Source organism: Lipophrys pholis, assembly GCF_963383615.2.
Source record: "Lipophrys pholis genome assembly, chromosome: 4".
Lineage (NCBI taxonomy): Eukaryota > Metazoa > Chordata > Actinopteri > Blenniiformes > Blenniidae > Lipophrys > Lipophrys pholis.
Window position 1 is genome coordinate 27,312,443 of NC_137637.1, and position 24,429 is coordinate 27,336,871.

Here is a 24,429-nt window from a genome sequence, read left to right on the forward strand (position 1 = left end):
CAGCAAACATTGGCACATTGTACATGACTAGAAGTGAGGTGATCTTTTTAGACACCCATCGGAGATAAATAGGAGCTCAACAGCCCACCTCAATGAATTTCATTGTGTCTTGGGTGAAATCACGCACTTTATCAGCTGATACATTTCTGCTCGTGATCACAGCAGTTCACAAAGCCACAGGAAAGAGCGACTACTCATTAGTGGGGAGCCGTCAGCCGTCGATTGGTTTGGTATACCACTGATTTCAACCACTGAAGGGAAGTTATCTGTAATCAATTACTAGAAGCTTTTGACATGAAGCAAAATAGACAAACTGTGTCCCGGGCCAATGAGGTCCTCACATATGTAATAGATTTTAAATTACAGTATGGTAGCATGAGTGAGTTTTTTTTTTTTTTTTTGGTAGCTGTAATCCATCACATTGTCTCTGAATGGGTCTCAAAGGTGAATATGCTGTTTTGTGGAGGCCACCGCAGCAGGTGGGTTTCAATCTGCTGCTTCCCCTTCACTGTGAGTGTCCTTGATCTGCCGGACAAATGCTGCCCCCGTGTGGACAACAAACAGACCAGCCACTCTTGAGTGAGGCAAAGGTGAGAGTTTCACTCTCGCTCACTGCTCCTTAAACAGATTTATCACAAAATCCGAGCAACATAGCATCTCTTTGTGATGAATCTAATATAAATGATGCAATTTACTTTTAGGGTGTCTTCTAAATTAAATAAGACCTTCAGAACCAGAAATAATCTGTAGTTTCATAATCAAAATGACTTTTTCTGGGGTTGATAAAAAGATCAATTAAGGCAAAAGAGCTGTAGCACATTTGCAAAATGCTGCTGGAGAATATCAAAACTGAAAACATGTCAGCATTTTAGATTTAGATTTCTAAAAATGTTTGTTTTCAATGAAGCAACAACTTCCTTTTTTCTTGCAGTGACTTCAAATGTCACTCCTCCACCGTTTGAAGAAGTAAGTTGCAAGTGTAATCAATTAGTAGTTTCTATTAGCTTGCAATGCTCGTGCGACTCGTACTCGAGGACTGAAAGGGGGTGGGGGCAGGGATGCTTTGATGGGATAACACACATATAAATGTTGACGTTAATTGACGATCCACACATAAATATGCAGACGAGCAGCTGATACTTTACCTCTCGAGTGCTTTCACTTCAGCGGATGCATTATCATATTCAAGCTACTCAAAGCCTTTTCCGCCCTTCCATCAAACGCTAAAGTCAAATCACTGTTTACTCCAGCTGTCACACTTCAGCTGACATCACGAATACACCCAAAGTGGCACTTTCTCAAAAAGGGCCCCGCACATCAATCATCACCTACACGGCCACAGACGTTTCATTTCTCTCACTTAAAATTACACCTCGCCGCTTTTAGTCACTTTCAGTCTCCTCTTTTATGTTGCGTGCACAGCAATCCAGGCTCCCTAAACCGACGATCATCACATGGGGCTCTCACTTCCCTAAACGGTCGACCTGCTCACCACTGTATTCGAGAGAAAGTGAGTCACGTCCACGTGGCGTGATATCCCCGGGTCCGAAGACAGCACACACCAGCACACACCCTTATCAAAACACATTTGAAATATAATTTATTGCACATTTAAAGATCAACATAAAGTGGCACAATACCTATTTCAATCCTGTTACATTGGAACCCCCCCCAAAAAAAATAAAAAAAATGAAAGAAAAGACAAAAAGAAGTCCTTACAAAATGCTCACACCTTCTTTTTAGAATTGTTTTTGCCTTTAGAACAAAATGGCCATAAAGTTGTAGGAATGCTGGACCAAAGCTGCATAGATTTATAAAATAAATGGACATCGAAAAGAATAAGAAGAGACGTGAGACACTTAGTTTTTTTTTTTAATATGGCACAGAAAACCCAATCAGACCTTGGCGTTAGTCACACTTGTCATGAGTCTACTGACTTCCACATTGTCCTAGTGGCTTACAGGCGGGTCAGTGTTTCAAAACAAAGAGGGTTATTTCCCCATCTCAAAAAAGACACGCACCGATAATGGAGAACATGTTCTCGGAAAACTAGTTAAATATATGTGCGTGAAGCCCAATTCTGAATTGTCTTTTGCAGATCAGAGGTTTCAGACCTCCAGAATTAAAAAAAAAAAAAAAAAAAGAGAAGACATTCCTTCAGCCCTGCTTACAGTAGCATCCTATTATTAGTTAAATAATTTGGGAGCAGGCGTGCGTCACTGTAAAAACCTCGGCGTGGAGGTGCGATGAAAGAAAAACTATACAAAAACAAATTACATGATAGTCACAGTTATTTGTTTAAGATACTATTTACATCTTTGACCTCATTTTTCATGTCATATGATCACGTCACAACCCAAAGTCCTTGGTCAGAATAGTTCCAGAATCATCCTCTTTATTGATTATCATTTGATCGTGACTGGGTAATTAATTCATGATGTTCGCGGGGGTGGACCGCCGTCCCTGTTATTGCTGCATGGCTCATGTTCTGGTTTCATAGAATCTGTTGGAGAAGATCTACGACAGTCTTACCGTCTGCATCATAAAGCAAAGCGCTGGGAAATGTGTGACAGGAGTATATGCCAAATTGAAAGTGGCTTACAAAAAAACTAACCCTAAGGAGCTATCGTATGTACAGTTGGGACAGTGGGGAACTGGCAGCAGTGAGTACGATATCAAAAAATAATGATAATTTGATGGCACCAATGATGAGAGGTCTAAAATGATTCCCGTGCCTCACATGGATCTCGAGTTAAAGTAAACATACACATGTTGATGTACAGTACAGCATAAATACAAACCCAGCCAATGGTCAAGTACAGCACAAAAGCATGCTAACTGGCTTCAAAAATCAACTCTTCTAGTAAAAGTCTCAAACACAGTTTTATTAGGGTTACCTGATCAGAGTCTTACAGTTTCATTAGGGCTGCCTGGTTGCATATTTTATATGGACAACAGCTGTGAAGTGAATAGAAAACCCTTCTGTCGACTTCAGGGGAAACAGGTTACTCTGTCCTGTTGGCTCACTGTTCTGGAGTTTTAAATAAAAGGGAAAACTAAATTTAAAAAAAAAACTATCCTTGATAATTAAACGGTATATACAGCAGTAAAGAAACATGGTTTGTTTGCATGTTCAGTAGGATTTTTAATACGATTGGTTCGGCAGACATATCTTAGTGAGTCACAAATGTTTGATGAAAGATACCCCAAATACGCTTCTGAGAAATTCAAACCGATATGAATTAAAACTGCTAAATGATTTTCAATCGAGATTCGATCCAGCAGGATGCTCAACGTACAGCTTGAAAAGGAAAGGATGGTCAAACAAGAGAGAAGGGCCTTGAATGTTAATTTAAATCTCCTAATATTTTTTTTAGTATTTCATAACCTGCCTGTCGAGTACATCCACCCTGGCACTACCATGATGGCCATTTCACCAGCCTTGACTACTGAAAAGTCCCAGAAAACAAAAGTGAAACTGAAGTGTTTTGTCAGCCGCTGGACAAAAACCTTAAACCACAGGACATTTGTCCGAGTAAACATAAAGAGAAAAATGCAAAGTCGAGTTCCAGAGCAGAGTTATTTGGAGACACTTTGAAGAAGCAGCACTTGAGAAGAAAACCAGAGAGATACTGAAAGTCAGACAGAAATAGAGAAGAGGCAGAGGGGAGATAAAGGACGCGAAGAGAGACAGACTTTCCTTTGGCACCTGAGCCACAGTGGCAGTGCTCTTCTGTGGGCGGAAAAGGTACAAGACAAGGGTGAAGAGACGCGACAGAAGAGGGAAAGAGAGGGAGGTTTCACAAAACAGCTCATGCCCGATTGAAATATCCTCCCGTGACCTTCTCTCTTCCACAGGAGGTTTGTTCTTCCCCCTTCTTGCTCCATCTGTAGATCCTGATTTGGTTCCTCCCACATCAGTGGCACCTCTCGAAAACATCCCCCCGCAGGTTTTAGTCACTCGGTTCAGTGAGGGCTGGAGTTGGTCCAGCGAGAGTTCTCCTTTACAGCGCTGAGCCGCTTTTCTGCGGGAGAACTGGAGTAAACGGGGAGTGCTTGCAGAAAGGAGGGTTTCTCCGGGTTCGTTCGTAGCGTTTTCGCAGGTTTCCGTCTCGGATTTACTTCCACAGACGAATCTCTGGTTCCTCACAGCTGAGTTTCACAGGCTCAGGTCCTCCCACAGGCGCTCCTCTGAGGTCGGTTAGTGCAGATCGTTCTGTGCTGAGTCCCACCCCCCACCCCAACCCCGTCCCTAAATACCCCCAACCACAGGTTCAGCTCAGTGTGTGGTTCTATAGGTTCTCCCCAGGCTGATACTGGGGTTCTGTGGAGGTGAAGTAGTCCTCTAGGAAGCCCTGCAAGTACTCGAATGTGGGCCTCTCCTCTGGATCCTTCCTCCAGCAGGACAGCATGAGCTCGTGCAGCGAGCTGGGGCACTCTGCCGGGCAAGGCATCCTGTAGCCACGCTCCACCTGGTCCAGCACCTCGCGGTTCACCATGCCTACCGAGAGAAACAGTGAATTAGGTCTTAAGGCGTTAGAAGGTGCACAAATTCTTTTTATCCTGAGGCCAAGGGGTAAACTTAGGCATTTTTCTTGATGACGCTTCAGTGCGATAGAGCTGAATGCAACGTTTTGTTTTCTAAAGTGCATTTCTGTTGCTTACAGTGCATTTAGTCTTTTATGCAACAAAGAAAGAAAAAAAAAAAAGCTTATATGGAAGGAATTTGGCAATGTGTCTCGAGGTGTCAGTGGGTTAATTGAGTAAATCATGTGGCTTTAAGCAATTAATCTGCAAAAGAGGGAACAGACGAGTGTGGAAGCAATACCGACCAACAATTACCATATTGACGGGATGCTAGAGAAACAAACTACCTTTGACTTCTCTACACACAATACCAGAAGTCGCTTAAAAGCTAAAGTTTGGACTCATTATGTTATGAATTGATGGCCACATGTCTCATTTTGCAGGTCTGTCAGTGTAAGAAGGTATAAACCATATGATCGTAGAACCTCCCACACCTCTTCAGCACAATCAAACACTTAACATATCTCTTGCAATCATGTTTCACCACTTCAGACTTACTGTTTTAGGCCTACACTATCAATTATTCAACACGTATTATCTACATAAACATGTGTATTTGTTTGGTCAACAAAAAAGTGAAAGATGGAACAAAATGACCAACAATATGCAACAAGCATGTAAAACCCAGAGACAATAAATTAAGACACATTTCAACTTCTGTATGTTTAAACATTCTTCCATAAATGTTTACCTATTTCTGTTTGGCCTGCTTAAATAAAGCACTTTTCTCAACAGTGCAGCACTGGGTGTAATTTGACACCAGCCTCATTGTCATTTCAGTTCTTGACGTTTTAAGCATGTTAGGCATTTTAAAGCAGGGCAGGCTTTTTCAAATGACTGTCTATATTATAGTTTTTAAAAAAAGAACTTGATTACTTTCCGCTCATGTACGAAGCTGCAAGGACTCTTTTTTTTTTTGTGTGTGAATTTTTGATGTAGTTTTCACCTGGATAAGGAACTCTTCCTTTAGTTGCCAGCTCTGTGAGCAACACCCCAAAGGACCAGACGTCCGACTTGATGGTAAAACGGCCGTAGAGAGCTGCCTCTGGTGCCGTCCATTTTATTGGGAACTTGGCTCCTGAAGATTTAAACAAATTAACTGTTACACACACACACACACACACACACACACACACACACACACACACACACACACACACACACACACACACACACACACACACACACACACACACACACACACACACACACACACACACACACACACACACACACACACACACACACACACACACACACACACACACACACACACACACACACACACACACACACACACACACACACACACACACACACACACACACACACACACACACACACACACACACACACACACACACACACACACACACACACACACAGAAATATTCACTCTGGGAGTGACTATTTTGTGAGGGAAGTGCAAACTCACCCTGTCTTGCAGTGTATTCATTGTCCTCAATGAGTCTTGCTAGACCGAAGTCAGCCACTTTACACACCAGGTTATCGCCTACCAGTATGTTGGCAGCACGCAGGTCTCTGTGGACATAGTTCATCCTCTCCACGTAGGCCATACCGGCTGCAATCTGGAAGGAGAGAGGACAAAGACGTCACGGTTTTATGGCTGATCGTGAGTCACGGAGCTCAATAAACCTTGATATCTTCTGTAGATTCACCTGAGCGGCCATATCCACCAGCTGAGGCAGACGAAGCAGTTTCCCAGCTTCCCCTTTAAGGAAGTCCAGCAAGCTGCCTGCGAGAGGAAGGTCAATAATATTGTGTTCGTAGGGATTACAGCAGCAGGGAATGTGTCAAATTATAGTTGCCAAATGATTAACTGTCAATTAAATTATTGGACCAATCGCCATAAGCTGCAAAACAAAAACTACAGAAATTGGAAATATGGTTTTCTAAAGCATGAATAAACAAGGGGAAAGTTTAGAAGTGATCTAATTGATTTAAATTCAAATTGCCTTGCATCAGGATAAAAAAACAAAACAAAAAAAACAAAACAAGCTGGAAATGGGTTTGACCATTAACATTTGATGACTGGCCGCCGTCATGCTGTGATTCGTTACCTTGGCTCATATACTCCGTTACAATGTAGATGGGCTCCTCGGACACAACGGCGTACAGCTGAACGAGCTTCTCGTGCCTCAGCTTCTTCATGACCTGTGCTTCCTGGAGAAAGGCTTCTGGAGACATGGTGCCAGGCTTTAGTGTCTTGATGGCTACCCGTGTTGTGCCATTCCACGTACCTGTCCAACAACAGAAGCACAGTCGCCTCGTTATGGTATTGTTACAATAAAGCGCTGTTGTGAATGGGCCACTGTTTTCATACACGAGTCGGGATTAGATTAGATTAGACTGAATATTCCTTTAGGGGATTCATAACATAGAATTGTCCAGTATTGAGAATACAGGGCACTACACAAGGAGACTCAATTCTGATATCCTTTCCATTCGAATGTGACATATTTGTGTTTCTTACCCATCCAGACTTCTCCAAAGCAGCCCTGTCCCAGTTTAAGGTCGAGGCGTAGGGACTCTCTGGGAATCTCCCAGGCATCCCGGGCCAGTCCCTGGGTCTGAGGCTTGGCCACGGGACAAACGTCTGTGAGAGCGTGGCACAGCCCATCAGAGTGCTCTGAAGCAGGGACAAGGAGAGGACGCGAAAGGGCATATTAAGAGCAAACGTCTCATGAAAAGGTTAACTATGAGGGCTGATGCCTGTTGTTAGCTGACGGGGAGCAGCTGTGACTCACTGCGGTAGTGGAAGACGAGCTGCTGGAGGCTGGTGAACTGGGTGCGAGAAGTGATGTAGAAACCTCCGCTATCCAGCTTCCTGATCTTGTAATGTTTAACATTCAGGCCTTTGGTGTTATCATAATCCAACACTGACAGACAATATGCCCCTGTGAACAAGACAGAACAACAGACAGAGACAGGTTAGAACAATAAAGGCAGCTCTGGGCATGTGCGACAGCTGCGAGTTGAATTTCCAAGCAGCTGTGCCCCTAAACTCCCTGTATGAGGTCCACTGATACCCAACTAAGCTTTAATGTCCTTGTCCATTTTGTCCATTGCACAGTAATGTGGGATTTTACAGAACTTCCTAATCTTGTTTTGGGCCAAAGCTTAAAAAGTCAATTCAAATAAGCAAGTTACCGTAAAATATAGTTAATCTTTGTGTCAATAGCAATAATACAATAAAGAATTCAAGCTCTTGGAATATATTGTGTTTTCACAAAAGGCTGAACTGACTTGACAAACCTAGGCTCTACAGGGAGGCTGTTAGAGAAAGAAGATAAAAAAAAGAAAAAATCAATCCTCTTTGATCTGGAGTTTTGCTCACTGATGTTCGCTTCTCTTCCCACGTCAGAGAAAATCTCTTGCAAGGGAAGACCTGCTCCGAGTATGCCAAGCAGGAGCTCAATCCCTTTACCCATCACAACCCTGTCAGATTCAGGAGCAAAGAAAAACCTGCTCAAAGTAAATTCTTCATTGTGGTTATCTTTATTTGTTGAGTCTAAACAGTTTTCACAGTTCAGCTGTGCAGCATTATTGTCATTTTATTCCCCCTGTGAGGGGAATTTTATTTTTATTTTTTAATATAAACACCTGCAAGTACTATCCCAGCCATGTCGACGTGGATCACAACTTGAGTCCTTACACTCCGATCCTCAGTAAATGATCAGATTCGTCTTGAACAGTCTGGTAGGATTTAAAGAATCTACAGCATGTGGGCAGCATGGCTCAGCTCATATCTGTCACACTGTGATCTCCGCGTTGGACATCTAATACAGAACACACCCAGAGGCCACCGCTTCTCCTGCCAACGCTCCTCCCACCAATCCTCCCCCTTTTCCTACGAGTCTCCCCTTTTACAGTTCATCCTTCTCCTTCCCTCTTCTCAGTGTGTGTGTGTGTGTGTGTGTGTTGGGAGAACAGAGACTTATAGCCGGAGGGAAATCCAGCACCCTCCTAGGCTTGACCTAGTTCTGGCATAGTGATTCACCCCTATCCATTCACAAGCCCAGCCCACTCCACTCTTTTCCATTTTCCCCACACTTCCTCCAAAACAACCCCCCGAAGAGTCCACCGACGTCACAGGGACTCGCTCTCAGTGCGGACTTTCAGAGAAAGATGCAAAACTCTGCCACGAGCTCAGAGAACAAAGATATGGCACCACAGGCCTGTGAGAACGTTAACAAATGACTTAATTACAAGGTTCTGCCTCTTTCAAATTGAGTCCCTAAAGATCTACTCATTTCAAAGCAATTCACATCTGCCGTGCAGAGTGAGCTCCAGGGACCCGGAAAAAGTTTCCTTTACTTCCTTTTGTCACACAATTTAATGCATGTCCAATTTAAAAAAGCCTTTTTTTTTTTTTTTTTTTTTTAAATCAAACATGCTTTGTGAGGAAAATTTCCTTGGATAATGTATGCATTACTCAACAACATGGAAACACAACCACTGATCATGTTACAACTTAATTAGTGCAGCGGCTCATAATTCTTTTCAATAATATTTTAGTAGCAGCAGCAGCCCCACCAAACTAATTACTAATAAAAAGAAATGAAAAGGATTATCAATGTTTTGGAGCTCAAAATTGAGTTTTTTTCATGGTGCCTGCTTTGTCCCACTACAATTAAAAGCATGATGATATTTAATATAATGGCAGTAGGAGTCAGCCTATTAGCACATTTAGGGGACGAGCAACTAGATGACTGGCATGTTGCTTGACGCTAAACTTTTTATCATTAAGCCTCAATATTTTGTTCATTCATGATCATTCTATCCATCATTCTCCTATCAGCTCATTTCACTTAAGGTTGCGAGATTGCTGGAGCCAGTCCGAGCAGACTATGGACAAGGCCAAGTTACAACCTGCACAGATTGAGAGACATTCACTCTAAGGAGGCGATTTAATCTCAAATGTACATTTTTGGAATGTAGGGGGAAACTGGAGTCTAAGGAGTACAGGGAGAACATGCAAACTCTTCTCCCAAAGCACTACATCATCAGAAGGGCCCCGTCTAACTGATACCAAGATTCTTTTTCCCCGATTATTTATTGTTAAACAAATCTTTAGCAATGCAAAGGTTAAGTAGCACTGTCTAAATCATGTAATGCATCTTCATCTTATTTTTTATAAAAACAAATCTACATAACATTTCAAACCAGGGTGTTAAAAAGTCATCTCGACCAGATATAGAAATAAATTGTCCTCGCCAAAAACAATCTTACTAAGTGATTTTCTCCCCCCCACCCCTTTATAAATCCTCCAAATAACCGTTTTAATGGATTATTATGAAGCGGTGCAGGGGAAGGCACAGGAGGTAATTGGCCTTCGTAATGGCTCTTTGATAATGACTGAAGCCCCTGGGGTGATGCAAATGTCCGCTCTCTCACCTTTAGTGGTCTCGCTCTCTCTCACCAAGAAGGTTCCTCGTCTGTTCTGCAGGTTCAAAAGGAGCCTCTCTGAATCACGGCGAGTGATCTTCCCAAAATACCACCTGCCAAAGTGGGCCACAGAGAGTACCCTCAGTTAGCAGCGAGCACTGAGCAGTGGGAGCAGGCAGAGTTACTCCTGGACTGAAACCGCCGTATGAAAATAAAGAGTATCAGCTCACTGAACATTTAACTTAAACGCGACCTTGTCATCATAATATCTTGAAGATACAGCTACGTTCAGGCAGTGCACTGATATCTGCTCTGACACACAAGTGGGGAAAACAAACTTTAAAGTAAACAATGGCAGTGGGAAAAAAAAAATAGGTTAATGTACTCTTCTGCCTGGATGGAGTCAGACGGAGCCACATAGTTGCTGGGGATATAACCGCTCTCTCCTGTCGTCAGGGAGCGGGCGAGCCACCAGTCTCCTTCTCTGTGGAGCGAGAAGAGAGAGAGAGAGAGAGAGAGAGAAAGAGAGAGAGAACAACAGAGTCAACCAGAAAGGAAACACCTAATCAGAAAACACATTTCTTAGTTTAAAATCCTCAATTGAGATCCTATTTAAAAAGAAAAACCCAACAATATTGAAAGGAGAACAGACACTTGAAAAATACAAATTATTATCTGCTGATTCAACTTCACGATTGACGTAGAAATTTTAAATCTTTGGGCCTTTTATACTCATGTTATCTCAGGTCAGAAAATCCTAAATACACAGTCCAAAGCCAGTTAATGACTTTTATGTGTTATGATATCGTCCCACGCTACCTTTTGAAAGCCGTTTCATATTGTCTCTTGATTACAGACTGTCCCTTCTCTTGGAAACTCTTTGTTATGAGGAGTCTAATTACTGATTACTGGCAGAGCCGTGCGTCTCCGTATGAGGCCTTCCGAAACGGGTGGTAGTTGTTCGGCTAAGTTTTAGCATCACAGCCCGGGGTCACAGAGGAAGATCGTTTTGTCATCAAACTGCAACACATGGTTATCAGCCACCAGCGTCACATTAACTTCCTTCTTTTGACTTTCCGTGAGTTTGTAAAAGCAATAAACGAGCCGCCACGCAAATTAAACAAGTTCGCTGAACTATGCGACGTAAAACTGAAAGTTAGGATGCTGAACAGTTATTCCAAATGGTAGTAAAGCTTAATCAGAATATCTGAAATTCCAAAGCACTTTTACTCTTAAATGAAGTCCCGACTCCAATCAAGATGTTTACCGGGCAGGCAGTTAAAACAAGATCTGCATTTTAGAAGGTTTTTGTGCTACTGCTTCAAACATTTATTGTGTTAGGGACTCTCGTTTAGTTTGTGGATTACTACGTTTTGTAAGCCAGAGAAAGTACGTTTTGTTCTACTCTTTTCATTAGGAACAACATTTCATATTTACCGTAAAATAGTACCACATTTGCACCGACGCGGTATTTCAAACGCTCAAGTTTAACTCACAGAAGTTAAACTTTTACGTCATTTGAGAGAAGCACGTAACGCCGGGAATAAAACAAAAAAGGAAACTGAGGTTTTCAGATTTCATCCCACACCTACATTCACGAGACAGGAAGAGAATGTGTTAAAAAGAGGAAACTGACAGAGATAAGCAACCTTTTGTTCTACTTGTAGTTCCTCACGTCTGTTACTCTACAACCTCTCATTGCATTAGTTACCAGGCAAGACAGGGCAACGGATTTATTAATTCATCACGATGAGTCTGATCCCCGCAGTAGCAACGGGACTGTGAACAAAAGGTTGCATTAGATGTTTTTCTTTTATGGCATTAAATATTACTGACCTGAAGCTGTACTTTTTCCTAGGAGAAACCAAGAAGCATGAGAAAGGAAGAGAGAGGGAGAGATAACAGACACAGCAGACACATCAAAACACAGCAAGGAGACACAGCAAGGCAAGCAGCACAGCACAGACAGATAGCAAAGGAGCTGCATAAGCTGAGGGACTGCACACTGGGGCTGGTGCAACTTCGATTTCCCATTTTCAGAGTTGTTTGTACTATATTTGTTCATTTTAACCAAAGAGGATTATGCAAATGTCCGTCATTTACTTTCCATTAATTACCAAATCCTCACTATAGATTCTCTCAGATATGCTCCCAACGAGTACAAGTTCATGAGTTGAATTAAGATTTATAGAAAATCCAATCCCCAGAGTACTCCTCTGTAATGCAGATATTGCACAAAGTGTAAAACTCAATTCTGTTTTTCAGCCCCACTATGCAGTGCAAGACTGGAGATAAAGAACAGCAGACCAGACTTATGGCAGGAAATTATGGACAGTGCTTATGGGGAAATCTAACAACGCCATTGTTCCTATTTAAAAACACCTGCATGAGAAGTCTGCTTCACGTGCTCAAACTGCTATACTGCAGCTTTGTTGTAATCTTTCCATCTCCTCTAAATGACAGCACAGCGCAGATAATACGACGGAGGTATGACTGAATCATTTCTGTGTGGAATAAAAGAGCGTGAGCACACATCTCTGTATGACAGCCGCTTTATAAAGAATATAATGACGACAGTCGCTCAGGAGAAACAGAATACATTAGCAAAGTGCTATCTTTCCCCCCCTCCTTACTTTGGGTAAACATATGGAGCGATTCTCCCACTCCGTGTGTGTATTTGTCTGCGTAAATGTATGTACGCGTTCAGATGCATCCACGCCAACGTGTGCGTCAACAAATCTGTTCGTCTCAACAGTTGTGGCACCAGAGAAGGGCGGATGACGGCTGATCCTTACGTGTTGTTGACAATTTGCAGCCGGTCGCCTTTCCTAAAGGTCAGATCAGACGCCGTCCGTGACTCATAGTCATACAGTGCCACAAAAGTAGTAACACCTCCTGCAAGAAACCACACAAACAGACGCACACACACAAAAATATTCATTTAGGAAACAATGGAATTATAAAGACACTAAATGGTAGTGTGCTTCTCTTGCGGCGCCATCCAAATGACCAAACCGTGATGCAGGCCTCGCCCTTGAATCAGCCGTGTCAACATTTCAGTTCCACATGTAAAGTATATTGCCGCTGCTCTGTATTCATATAGAACAATTTACCAATGCCTAATGAAAAATATTGACATTCAGACGGCTGGCGACCAATCGTGCTTGAAGGACAAAGCTATCACTTTAATGTTTCTTCCATTTTCTGCGGCGCTTTCCATCCTTCCCTTTAATGAACCTGCGCTTCGAACCAGGGAATTCTTTAGCCAATCATCGATCGGCTCGTTAGATGAGCGGCAGCAGAAGGGATGAGAGGAGCAGGACCGCTCTCTTAATACCGAGGCATGCCTCGGCTCTCGAGATGGATCAACATTACCCCAGCCATCTGTCGGGTCCAGACACACCACAGCTTAAATGTCACTGAGAATCTGGACAGCGTGGCGCGTTAGGCGTCAAAGTCAAAGTGAAGCCTGGCTGTTTGATGGTGGGAAAAACAAACAACTTTCGAGTCTTCCTTATGTGTGAATGTGACTCTCTGTAGAAACGTTTTCACATTCTTGGTTTCGCGCTGCACACTTTTCGTGGCCTGACACTAGAACCAAAAAAAAAGCAAATCTGTAGGCTGTCACAGGGACAAAGATCTCATCGGATCCCATTAAATCAGCTCCTCTTCATTCACACTTAATTTACTCTGACAAATTACAGACAAAAAACAAAAATAAGAGAAAAACCATCTCAATTCAATGAAAGAAACCAAGAGGAAGCAACAAAATCTGCAGTCCAGCAATTTGTGTTTTAACTGTTGTCAGTAAAGTGCTTTATATTAATACAAATTAAGTATTGCACTGAATTTTCTTCCCAAATTACACTCTCCTTGTTAACACAAGTTGTTTCACTTAAGCGTACTTTGTGGTTCCAATATGTTTCTGTGACAGGCCACACATTAGTGTAGAGGGAAGCACTCTCGCCTTCATTCATGTCTGATCTTAAGGGCTTATCTGTGTCCATGTTCTTCCTTTGGACACTCCATTCACTTCCCACAGACTAAAGACATGAGTGTCAGGTTAGTTTGAGACTCTAAAGTGCCCGCATGTGTGAACGCGTGACAGATTTTCTGTTTCCATGTGTTGACCCTGTGATGGACTGGTGACCCGGCGTACTCAGGGTGCCATTTGTCACCAGTCGGCTGAAAACTGCTCCCTCGTGACCCTAAATTAGATAAAGTCAGCTGGCAAGTTTCTCTTGTCTTATTCTGCCCTGCATTCCTCTATATTCTGACTCTGAGTTTTGACAGGAGGATTGTGGCTTGCTCTCCACAAATCCAGGCTCTTCAGTTGGACACATGCATTTTTACTTAATTAAGTTAAAACTGCACCAAATAAACATGCACACCACAAAATACCATACTGTCAATCATCATCAACTTCATTTGACACATTGGCTTGTGTAAATAAATCAAAAATGTGTGTCCTACCTGATAGAGGTCCTCTCTGAGGTGACGTGACAGTTCCCGTGTGGTCCACCCCTCCAAACAGAGCCAGCTCGGGGGTGTTTGTCGGGGCATGCTGGTGCTGCCCTTGATGACCTCGCCTGCCTGTCCCCACAGCCGGGCTCCTGTTGGGGGTCTGGGTCTGCTGGGCGGGGCTCAGGTGGTGGAAGTGCCCGCTGTCGGAGCCCGTGCCTATAGTGCCGTCCAGGCTCATGGAGCGCTGGCCCGGCTCCTTGGGCTTGCTCTTGCCCGCCCCCATGTGCAGACCTGGGGTGGGAGCCAAAGGATGAGTAAGACTGCAGCACGAGTGTTTGCACAATAGAATGTTTATGAAGACACAAAATCTTTTTAACTCTATATTTAAAACTAGAACATCAGAAGTTTTTGAAAATCCATTTTCAAAATCAAAGTTAACTTCACGGACATTGCACATTTCATCAATTGAGCGGTCTTAACACACATGACATGATCAGTCACATTCACACCGATAACGTCTTACACAGTTACAACAGTGGACAAGGTGGAATGAAGGATCGGACCACAGGCCTTTGCTCTGTGTTGCTTACCAGCATTTAGTGAGCATCTTTCATCCATTCTTAAAGTTTTTTAATCTGGATTTATTTCAGATGCTTTTGCGCCCCCCCAAAAAAAAACAACAACATTATATCTTTTAAATTATCAACATATCTGCTCCTACAAAGCTCTTTTTAATTGGGATCTAAAAAGTGTTATTTTGATCATTATAGTGAATTCTAGCAATACTAATTTGCAATTTTACTTTTAAATTCATTACAAAGTGGTTATAAATTCTGAGGTGACCTCGACCGTCATACAAAACCCAGGGGTCTTCTTTCACCTGGCTTGTAATAACTTACGTCAGACATGGCAATCATCTGGATGCAAGGCCAATTTTAAACTCAGAATATTCATAAGAAGTCTCGCACACACGCATCCCATCAGAAGTCATACTCCTCCGAAAAGAAATTAAAAGTAAGATGCCAGCATTAATTTTTTTAAACATATTTAGTCAAGAAATGTGATCCTTAAGCAAGTGTAGCGTTAAATTAGATAGGAAAATAGTTACTGTTAAATCAATCAAATATCGAACGTGTTGATTAAAAAGCTTCTATTCATTCATCAAACAGGCTGTGGCCCCTTTTACGTTGATAGTCGTTCTCCTTCCTCAAACAGAAATCCCTATTCGTAGTGCGCGTTCCGAGCGTCACATCATTTTCCAGAGTGTCCCCGGAGCAGCCCCAGTCCCAGAATTGTTTACATGCAAACACTCCACAAACACCACATGCATGCATCCAAGGTCATCCCTACACAACTCGATCTATTCAGAATCAATAAGCATTTACAAGGAGAACCAACATCTAAGACGTTGATCTGCTGGGCTGCACCGAAGGCTCTGGTAATACTGGTGAACCTGACAAGGACGCGGACGGTTCAGTATTCAACAGGCAACTATTGTGCTGCATCTTCATCCTGTCTTGATGCTGAACGCATCTGTAAGGACCTGACGAAGGCAACAAGTGAAGAGGGCGCCGTCATCGTGAGGGCAGACGATGAGAAAACATGCGCCGACGGTCAAGTGCACCCACAGAAAAGTTGGAGTGCCTTGTTCATACACCAAGTCCCGTCCTCGCCTGCAGGCATTGCGGAGTGACTCACAGCGAGACCAGCTATTTCAGGCCAGCTGAAATGGAGACAGTCACACACACATGAAACAGCCTTGTTCCTTTGTGAACGGAGGCGCTCGCAGTTCCAGACAGAGTGTATGCATGTGCGTAGGTGTGTGTGTGTGTGTGTGTGTGCGTGCGTGCGCGCGCATTTATGTGCATTAGCAGCTGTTCCTCGGTCTCTGGGAAACGAGGCTCAGGCGCACACTAACACCCGAGCGCAGTTGTGTCTCACATCCTTTTTCCAAACACATGCACGTATTCTTGTGAGTGTTTCCAACACAGTTGTGCGAGACTGACAGACACGACAGAGAGGGTTATTAACAGACCGGGAGGAAGGAAGTGACAAAAGGCTGAAACAAAGATGAGTGGGTGGTTGTCGTATGCCGCAACGGACAGCTGAAGCTCGGTGGGCGTTCTGAGTGCGACGTGTGAGCATAGCATAATTACACAGGTATGGGAATTCTCAAAGACATGGTAGGATGCCACTGTGGAGATGTGTGGGCGTGTAAAGCTGCGGCGGGTTCGTGAACGCACTTGAGCGCGAGTGATTTCAAGCACTCGTACAGTCGCGCAGGCTTTGATTCAACCCCTGCCAGGATGTAATCTGCACACTGGGGGGTTACCATATCCCATGGTGCAACACTGAGTCACACAGAGATGGGCTCCGAAGGACGGACGGGACCGAGTGAATTGTGTGAAGAGTAAAGCACTGTATTTGCCGAGCTCACCCAAAAAGTGCTTGGTACTTTGTGTCCAGTTGCTTGTGCCGGTACTTAAGAGGATCAAAACCTCCGACGCTGACTAAACACTTCCTGTTACAGTACCATGGATCACAGTTCAAGCTGATTTTAGGCACCGACAGAACCACTGAGACAACAGATATATCAATTGTTTAGATCGGCAGAAATATGTCAGCAATGAAATCTGAAGCTACACGCAAAACTGGTTTAAGCCGTGTACCCAGCGGAGTTCATTGTGAACCACAAGCTGCAGATCTACCCTTGAATTATGAAAATAAATGCGATATACGTTTAAAAAGAACAGTCACATTACTTAAGCTTCGCACACTGACCATTGGGGGAAATGGTTTCAGAGCTGTATTCCTCATGAGGATCTCATTGCAATTGAGGAACAATAATCCCGGACGATGAAAGGAATTAAAGCTGAAATACCGCTTGATAGAGGTATTAAAAAAAACAACTAAACATGACCATGTATGATTCTATATTTACAGATGTTACATAACATCAGCGAGAATAATGAAAGACTGACAGATACTCACTGTGGCGTATTATGGAAATATGTTAGTTCTACAGAATAGATTTCTAGACTTTGTAATGTCATAATGCTCAGATGAAAGTGGGAACACAGTTTTAAGTCACAAATTGGATATTTTGTCTGATCAGCAATTAACAAACAAAGGTAGGAAGAGAAAATGAGGACAAAAAAACGTCAATCACTGCATTTGGTCGACCATCACTATAGCTTAAAGTAGCCAATACTGTCCCGCCTCACCATCAGGTCTCAGCATATAGACTGCGTTCACTAAACCGTATTCTTTCATTTTCCTCCTGTTTGTATGCTCGTCCATATGTGACGTAAGGTGACCTTGAGAGCTACATGTTTCTACCCATTTTTAGATAATGTTGCACAGTTTTGCGGTTTCGATAAATGAGATGGTTGGGTCACGTATGTAGGAGAGACAATAGCGACGTAGGGAAAAAAGATGTAGAAGATAACGATGCCGGGAAAGAGGAGAGAAGGAATCATAGGGCGGAGGTCTATGGATGCAGTGAGCGAGGAGGAAACAGGAATCTCCTTGATGGTAACCATTAAAGAGAAAATGCCAAAAGAGGAAGAAGATTATTCTTAATACTCGACTTTGGAATTAACCGACAACTCATGTGTGCCGACCCCAGGAGGAAAAGACTCATTTTTCAATCCATTAATACCGTTGACCTGAACACAGTCTGCTTTCAGGGTAGTTTTATTTAAGTTCAGATTCTAAAGAAATAAACGACTGCCTTCCGGGATTATCAAAGCATTTATTGCGGCGACAGCTCCTTGCACACATATCTTTCACATGCCGCAACTTTCCCTTTTATTGGTAAACAGATTGGAGCGAATGCGGTTTCAGCACCGAAATTGTTTCCTTGCGGGCAGAAAGGAAAAGCGCTCGGCAGAGGAAGGCAGTTTAACCCTGATGTTCCGTTTCTGGCTTTGATTAGGTCTGAGATTGATTTGGGGTGGGGGGGAGGGGTGGGGGCTGATTAATCATTAGAATTAGTCTCACACTGATGAGGAGGGGCAATGAGCCGTACAGTCGGGGTCCTCGGAGAGCCACAGTGGACGCAGTGTCCAGTGCTGACTCTGGCTCTCTCCAGGACACTGCACACACACACACACACACCACAGTACCCTTGAAAGCCTCAGAGGCTGCGCATGTAAACAGTAGCAGAGCCTCACGCCTCTCCTAATATGGTGTCACGGGGCCTTAATATCTCCGTCTAACAATGTGATGTAAAATGTGGGATAAAAAGGAGGAGGGATGATGATTCAGCAACATTGATTTAAGTGCATTGGACACGTAGAAAAGATACACGGGTATAAAAAGAAAGGGGAAAAAGATAAAGACACTCCAGGGTCTTACAAAGATGGCAGGCCAGGAGAGCTTAAAAAAAAAAAAAAAATAAAAAAAAAAAGGAAAAATACAAGAAGTGAGAGACAAGGAAATGTTTCAATATGAATGAGGGTTTTTTTTTTTTTTCATAGAGCAGGAGGACAGAGGAATGTGGGAAAGCAGACTTCACCGCAGCGCGTCCACTGCCAGCGAATGCAACAGGAACAGGCACCTGAGCCGCGGGAGGGCGGGATGGGAGGAAGGAAGTGAGGAGGGAGATGAAGGAGGAAGACGGGCAACAAAGACGCTTTATTCTCCCGTTTTTTTTTTTTTTGTAGGGACAGAAATCTGAATCTCTTTTCCAACAGACACTCCTGCTACTTTGCACCCTGAATTGCGTAATCACCAACATTCATTTAGAACTCACAAGTGACATGAGTTAAATCATTGCATTATGGGTGTGAGTATTTCTCACGTGATTTCCTTGGACTTTGGAATCGGTTTCCTTGTGCACAAAGTACCTTCGGGTTATGTATTACATGGTTTCAAACGTTAAAAAATAAAATAGACCTGCACCTTTCATGTTGGTGGAAGAGCGATTCAAGGATTAGATAAGGATGGAGGCAAGTATAGGTTTCCTTTCAAAGGCTGCTTTCCGAGTGGTATTTACCTCAAGATCACAATGGACTTCATGCGCACTTCAATATTGACACAACATTTATCACTAACCGGTTCATTTCTCACAGTCTCGGTGCTGGGCTGAATACTTTGATATCCATATCTGTACATGAAGTAAATACTGGGCGTGAGAGAGTTTTACTATAAAGAGAAAGTAAAGAAGAAAAAAAATTGAAATTCCTGGATGCCTGAGAGGAATGCCGATAAATTAAACAGAAAAGGCCTTGAAACCACATCCCGTATGGCCATTCCTTGAATTAGGTGCGTCTACCTGCGCTCTAATGCGACCTTCCATACGGTCTTGATAAATACAGCGGAGGAGTCTTTCTCTGCTGTCATTGTTTCGTCTATGGCGTCTGTGGAAAGCTTTAATGTGATTCCACAGTAATGGGAGTTTATAAAGTGAAGGTTTATGCCTCATGACCGCCTTCTTATTTTTACAGACATTCGTGACCACCACATTCGGTGGATTCCTTGAGGTTTTCCCCTCAAGCGCCACAGCTGGTGAAAGCTTTGCTTCGTCCAGTGAAATTTTCTCGACGTCTCCCTTCAAAACTTTGCATGAATTTCTGTGAAAACATTTATTTTTCTCAAGAGAATGAATCTGACCAAGTCTGTCTCAACCTTTTCCTGTAGTGGGCCACCATGAAGCCCGTGTGTGTGTGTGTGTGTGTGTGTGTGTGGTTTGTCTGTAATCTTTCAGAAAATGTTGTGACATTGTGGCAAACAGTGGAACTTCAGGCAGAAAGGTGCAGAGTGCAGGCAGAGTGTCCTGTAACGCTATACTGCTTCTGTTTACACTGGGTGGTAAAATCCCTCTGATAAGCCTTTAACCTTGTTAATCTGTTACTCCAACTTGACTTCCTGGATTGTGTTTCACCGTCTCACTGCCTTCTTGAACACAAAGGCTGTTCCTGGCACTGTTCTGATGCAGCAGTTTTCTCAGCCTCAACAGTTTTTTGGTACCTTTTCGAGAGGAAAAGGTGAAGAAATATGAACAATTAGACCATGGTTTCTAGGTGTCTACTTTTTCACAAAACCTTCACCCAACACCTTTTCAGGACCTACAACCACATCACATGGCGACAAAAGCATCCTTGCGCCGTGTTATTATACACTATTCCGACACAGGCTGCAACAACGGCGACTGTAACGTGCCGCCAAGCGTCCAGATAAAAACTCCCTTCGTCATCACTCCTTTTCAATATGTCCTCGTTCAACTTTCATTAAGTCCGCTGAAGTTTGAACATTGGAGTGATGTAGTAGTGCAATAACGGACACAAGGACACACAAATATCTGTATGAACGTGAACAATGGCACAGGCCACTAATGCGGGCTGTCTAGAACCTTTCCAAGCGAATAATCCTCTTTGGGCCCCTAAAGGCCGATGAGGCCATCAAGAAATTGGTGCGATCCATCTTGATCTGTGGTTTCTGCTGTAATGATTCAGTCTGCAGCAGCTCTCCTGTCTAAGTACCAAGTAACAGGAAAGTATTTAAAATCGTACAACTGCTGATGAACGGATTTCAATATGCATTTGCGGATATCGCAACGTCAATACATTTGCAATATATTGTGCAGCCCGTCTTGGAATGATAGCAAACTCTGACATAGTACATTTACTTCAGACCTCAACATAGATTCATAACGCAGAAGTCTGGTAGATAAAAAAAAAAAAGTATATATACTTCATATTAAATGACAAATGAGACAAAAATGGAATACTAGGATAACAACACACATGCTTCCAATAAATGTGGAGAAAATAAAATGCTCAAATTCATTTCCACGTTTGGCCTGCATGACGAACATATGTAATCCGCCATCTGAAGCCGAGCACACTAAGCTGTACATTTCTGATCAAGCACATAAGCACATTTGGCCGCGGCAAACCTCACCGAGTCACAACAGACGGAAACAGTTGCCACTGTGCAGCAGATACCGAAGCAGCTCCAGCCAATGTTTCAGCTGAGTGGGAAAATTGCAGTTTGCCCTTGGGAGGGGAGGGGAGAAAGCAAAGATGGCTCTTAAGATCAGAAACGAGAGGAAATGAGCACATTAGTGTTACTGTCCCGTCCCGCTTTATGCTGCACGACGAAACAGTGTAGTTTGCAAACATGTATAATACACAGATCATCTATATATATATATATATATATATATATAGGCCGGGTTAGTGAGGGAATAGGAAGCAGACTGAAGAAGAAAAAAAAAAAAAAACAAGTCGCACAGCTGAGAAGCCTCGTCCCATTTACTGCCACAGTCACATCTTCTCAGTTGTCTTTCCTCCAGATCTTTTCATTATTAACCCCGCAGACTTTACAAAGTGTGAGCCTGCGTCTCGCTGTATCGTCTTATCTCTCCTCCTTTCTCCCGCTGGGCAACGCGCTGAGGGAAGGCGAGAAGGGGAAGAGGTGGAGGGGTGCACTGTGGCACTCGGCTGATAAAACCCACTTCCGTTTTGTGTCCATCTTTAAGTGATGGCTCTGGCAGCCAGCGATCCGGGCCACGAGGAACAGCTGCTGCTGCATGATTAATCTTACAGGACGCGGAGCCTGGGCCGAGTCAGAAGTTCCTGACTCTTCGCAAGTGATTAACTCTGCATATTCACAAGCTACTTAATGACGGCATGGAAGTTAAGAGTTGATTTTCAAAACAACCCATCCAGGAGATTTAAAAAAAAAAAAAAAAAAAAAAAAAAGGAAACGTTATTTGATATACAACTCACATCCAATAACAACGTATTGTCTTGTGAATCTTTTATTTTTTAATCAATAAAACAGACAATTGGGCTTTATTATCAAGTTAACACTATTAACCTTTGGCCACTGAGCTCAGGCTTTAGGTTACAGCTCAACACATATCTCTCCTTCGATATGATGTACACATTTTTACATGATTGCTGCATTATTTTATTCCGATTGTAGCAGGATGGCATTGTTTTTAAAGGGAAGAGAAAAAAAAAAACTCCTGCTCCTCCCACAATCTGAGCTTTTTAGGTTTTTCTTATCTGTTTTCAGCAGCAATTAAATAAAAGTGTCTTCTAAACTAGAGGCCAAACAAAATAACACATATGAAGATGTAACCTTGGGTTTAGTCAAAATGTAATGAGTCACAGATCGATTGTTTCAGAAAACATCCAATAAATTAATCAATAACAAAGATAATCCCTGGTTGCAGCCCTGAAGGCAACATCAATCTCTGACTGCCCCTCCGACAAGGAATACGTTGTATTTTGACCCACTTTCACCTCTTTTTTTTTTCCCAGTAGAACATTTGTAAGTAACTGTAAGAATGACTTTGGCAGCACAACAAGGTTGTTGTTGTTGTTTTGTTTAGATTATTCCTTATGCTCCACTAACCACAGATGAGTCCAGCATATAATTCCATCCTCTAAGGTCGCCCAGTGATACAAACCCAATATTGAGCTTTTCTCATCATTCAAGCATTTCATTCATAGCGAACATCAATCTAGTGTCTTATGGAAATTAGCTGCCCCCCCCCCCCCCCCCCCACACACACACACACACAAAAAAGGCCCAAAGTAAATGTAAATAGATTAGGTACATAATTAAAATGCTATTTCCACGGGATTAAACACCAGTTGTTGTGAGCAAAGCTGCTTTCAAAGAAACCCGGGGTGGGGTAGGAGCTGCCTACAGGAGTAGCAGCTGTCAACATGATAATGTCTTTACTATGGGAGGGAATTAAAAAAATAAATGAAATCAGATCAAAAACGTACACAGTCCCGTGTTTGCCAAACGGATCCACACTGGGCACGTAAACAGGGATTTGTGAATGGGAACGGGCATTAAAAAAAACAAACAAATAAAAAAAAAGGGACAATGTAAGTGTGGCTGTTGTCGGCTCCGGCTCGCACACAGCGCATATGCGGCCTGATGAATCAAAACAGGTGCTGGTACAGCTCCATTTTGAACGTCGATGGCTTGTTGGCTTGATTTTCCGTGCGCACTCGATTTACTGCGTCTTCCCCGAGCTGCTTGTGGCCGTGACTAAAGTCTGAATTATGACAATCGCACATATGGTTCGGATTTAGCGAGGTGTAGTGTAAAAAAAAAAAAGAAAAAAGAACGGGGTCCAGCACCGAGCCCCTGGCACAGACTGAGTGGCACTGGCCAAATGTGCGAGCAGCACAGACTGAATGGCCTGTGCAACAATGAAACACTCCGTGTGCGTAAAACAGCCGTGTGGGGGCAAAATGCGCAGCAACAAACCACATTGAAAAATTTGAAAATACACACAGAGACACACACACACGGACTGTAAACATGCATAAAGCTCGCCCCCCCACCACCACCACCACCCCCCCAGCACTAAAATACTACAAGCTCTAATTAACTCACCTTTGACGCGTCTGGAGATTCAGCCCGAAAATCAGAGACGCGCAGAGAGGAACCGTGTTAGATCCGCGCCGATGTCCTCATTAGAAAAATAATGGAAGCGGATGGCCAGTTGCTGTGGAAACCTCGGCCCAGCCACGGAGCCCATTTAGTGAATTTAGGCAGAATCGCAGGAGGAGGAGGAGGAGACGGAGGAGGAGGAGGAGGAGGAGGAGGAGGTCATGACGGGGACTGCCTCCAGGAGCAGGGGGCACAGCTGCTGCTGCCGGGCCGGACACACAGCACACCGCTTCAGCTGGCCGGGAGAGTTGACGGAGCGGGAGTGGTGGACATGCCTCGTAGGGGGAGAGAGAGCGACGGGATAGTGCATCACCGACGAAACGCGAGAGCGCTCAGATGAAGAGGCTGGACGCGACGCTCTTTACGGAGCAGCGGTGTTACGAGGAATTCTGTATGGCTGCTGAATAGCGCACCCTCAGGCGCGGCGAGCACGTACAATGGAGGATACCAAATCTACATGGTTCCGATAAATCTCTGTGTGAATTTGATTTTGTTGAGAGATGTATCTTTTGCAGACAAGACCATTTGTAAAATAGACGT

General features: G+C 43.4%; 1 protein-coding gene across 1 annotated transcript; it reads right to left on the reverse strand.

Moving 5' to 3' along the window:
- Positions 1-1,874: 1,874 nt before the first annotated feature.
- On the reverse strand, positions 1,875-24,223 carry LOC308108205 (proto-oncogene tyrosine-protein kinase Src-like). Its single transcript, XM_080460982.1, has 12 exons — positions 23,833-24,223; positions 14,470-14,751; positions 12,792-12,891; positions 10,382-10,480; positions 10,006-10,109; positions 7,356-7,505; positions 7,082-7,237; positions 6,669-6,848; positions 6,267-6,343; positions 6,023-6,176; positions 5,534-5,665; positions 1,875-4,501 (listed from the first exon to the last, which is right to left on the reverse strand). Exons 2-12 carry the CDS (start codon positions 14,741-14,743, stop codon positions 4,293-4,295), a joined length of 1,635 nt encoding a protein of 544 aa, XP_080317108.1. The 5' UTR covers positions 14,744-14,751; positions 23,833-24,223; the 3' UTR covers positions 1,875-4,292.
- Positions 24,224-24,429: the final 206 nt, after the last annotated feature.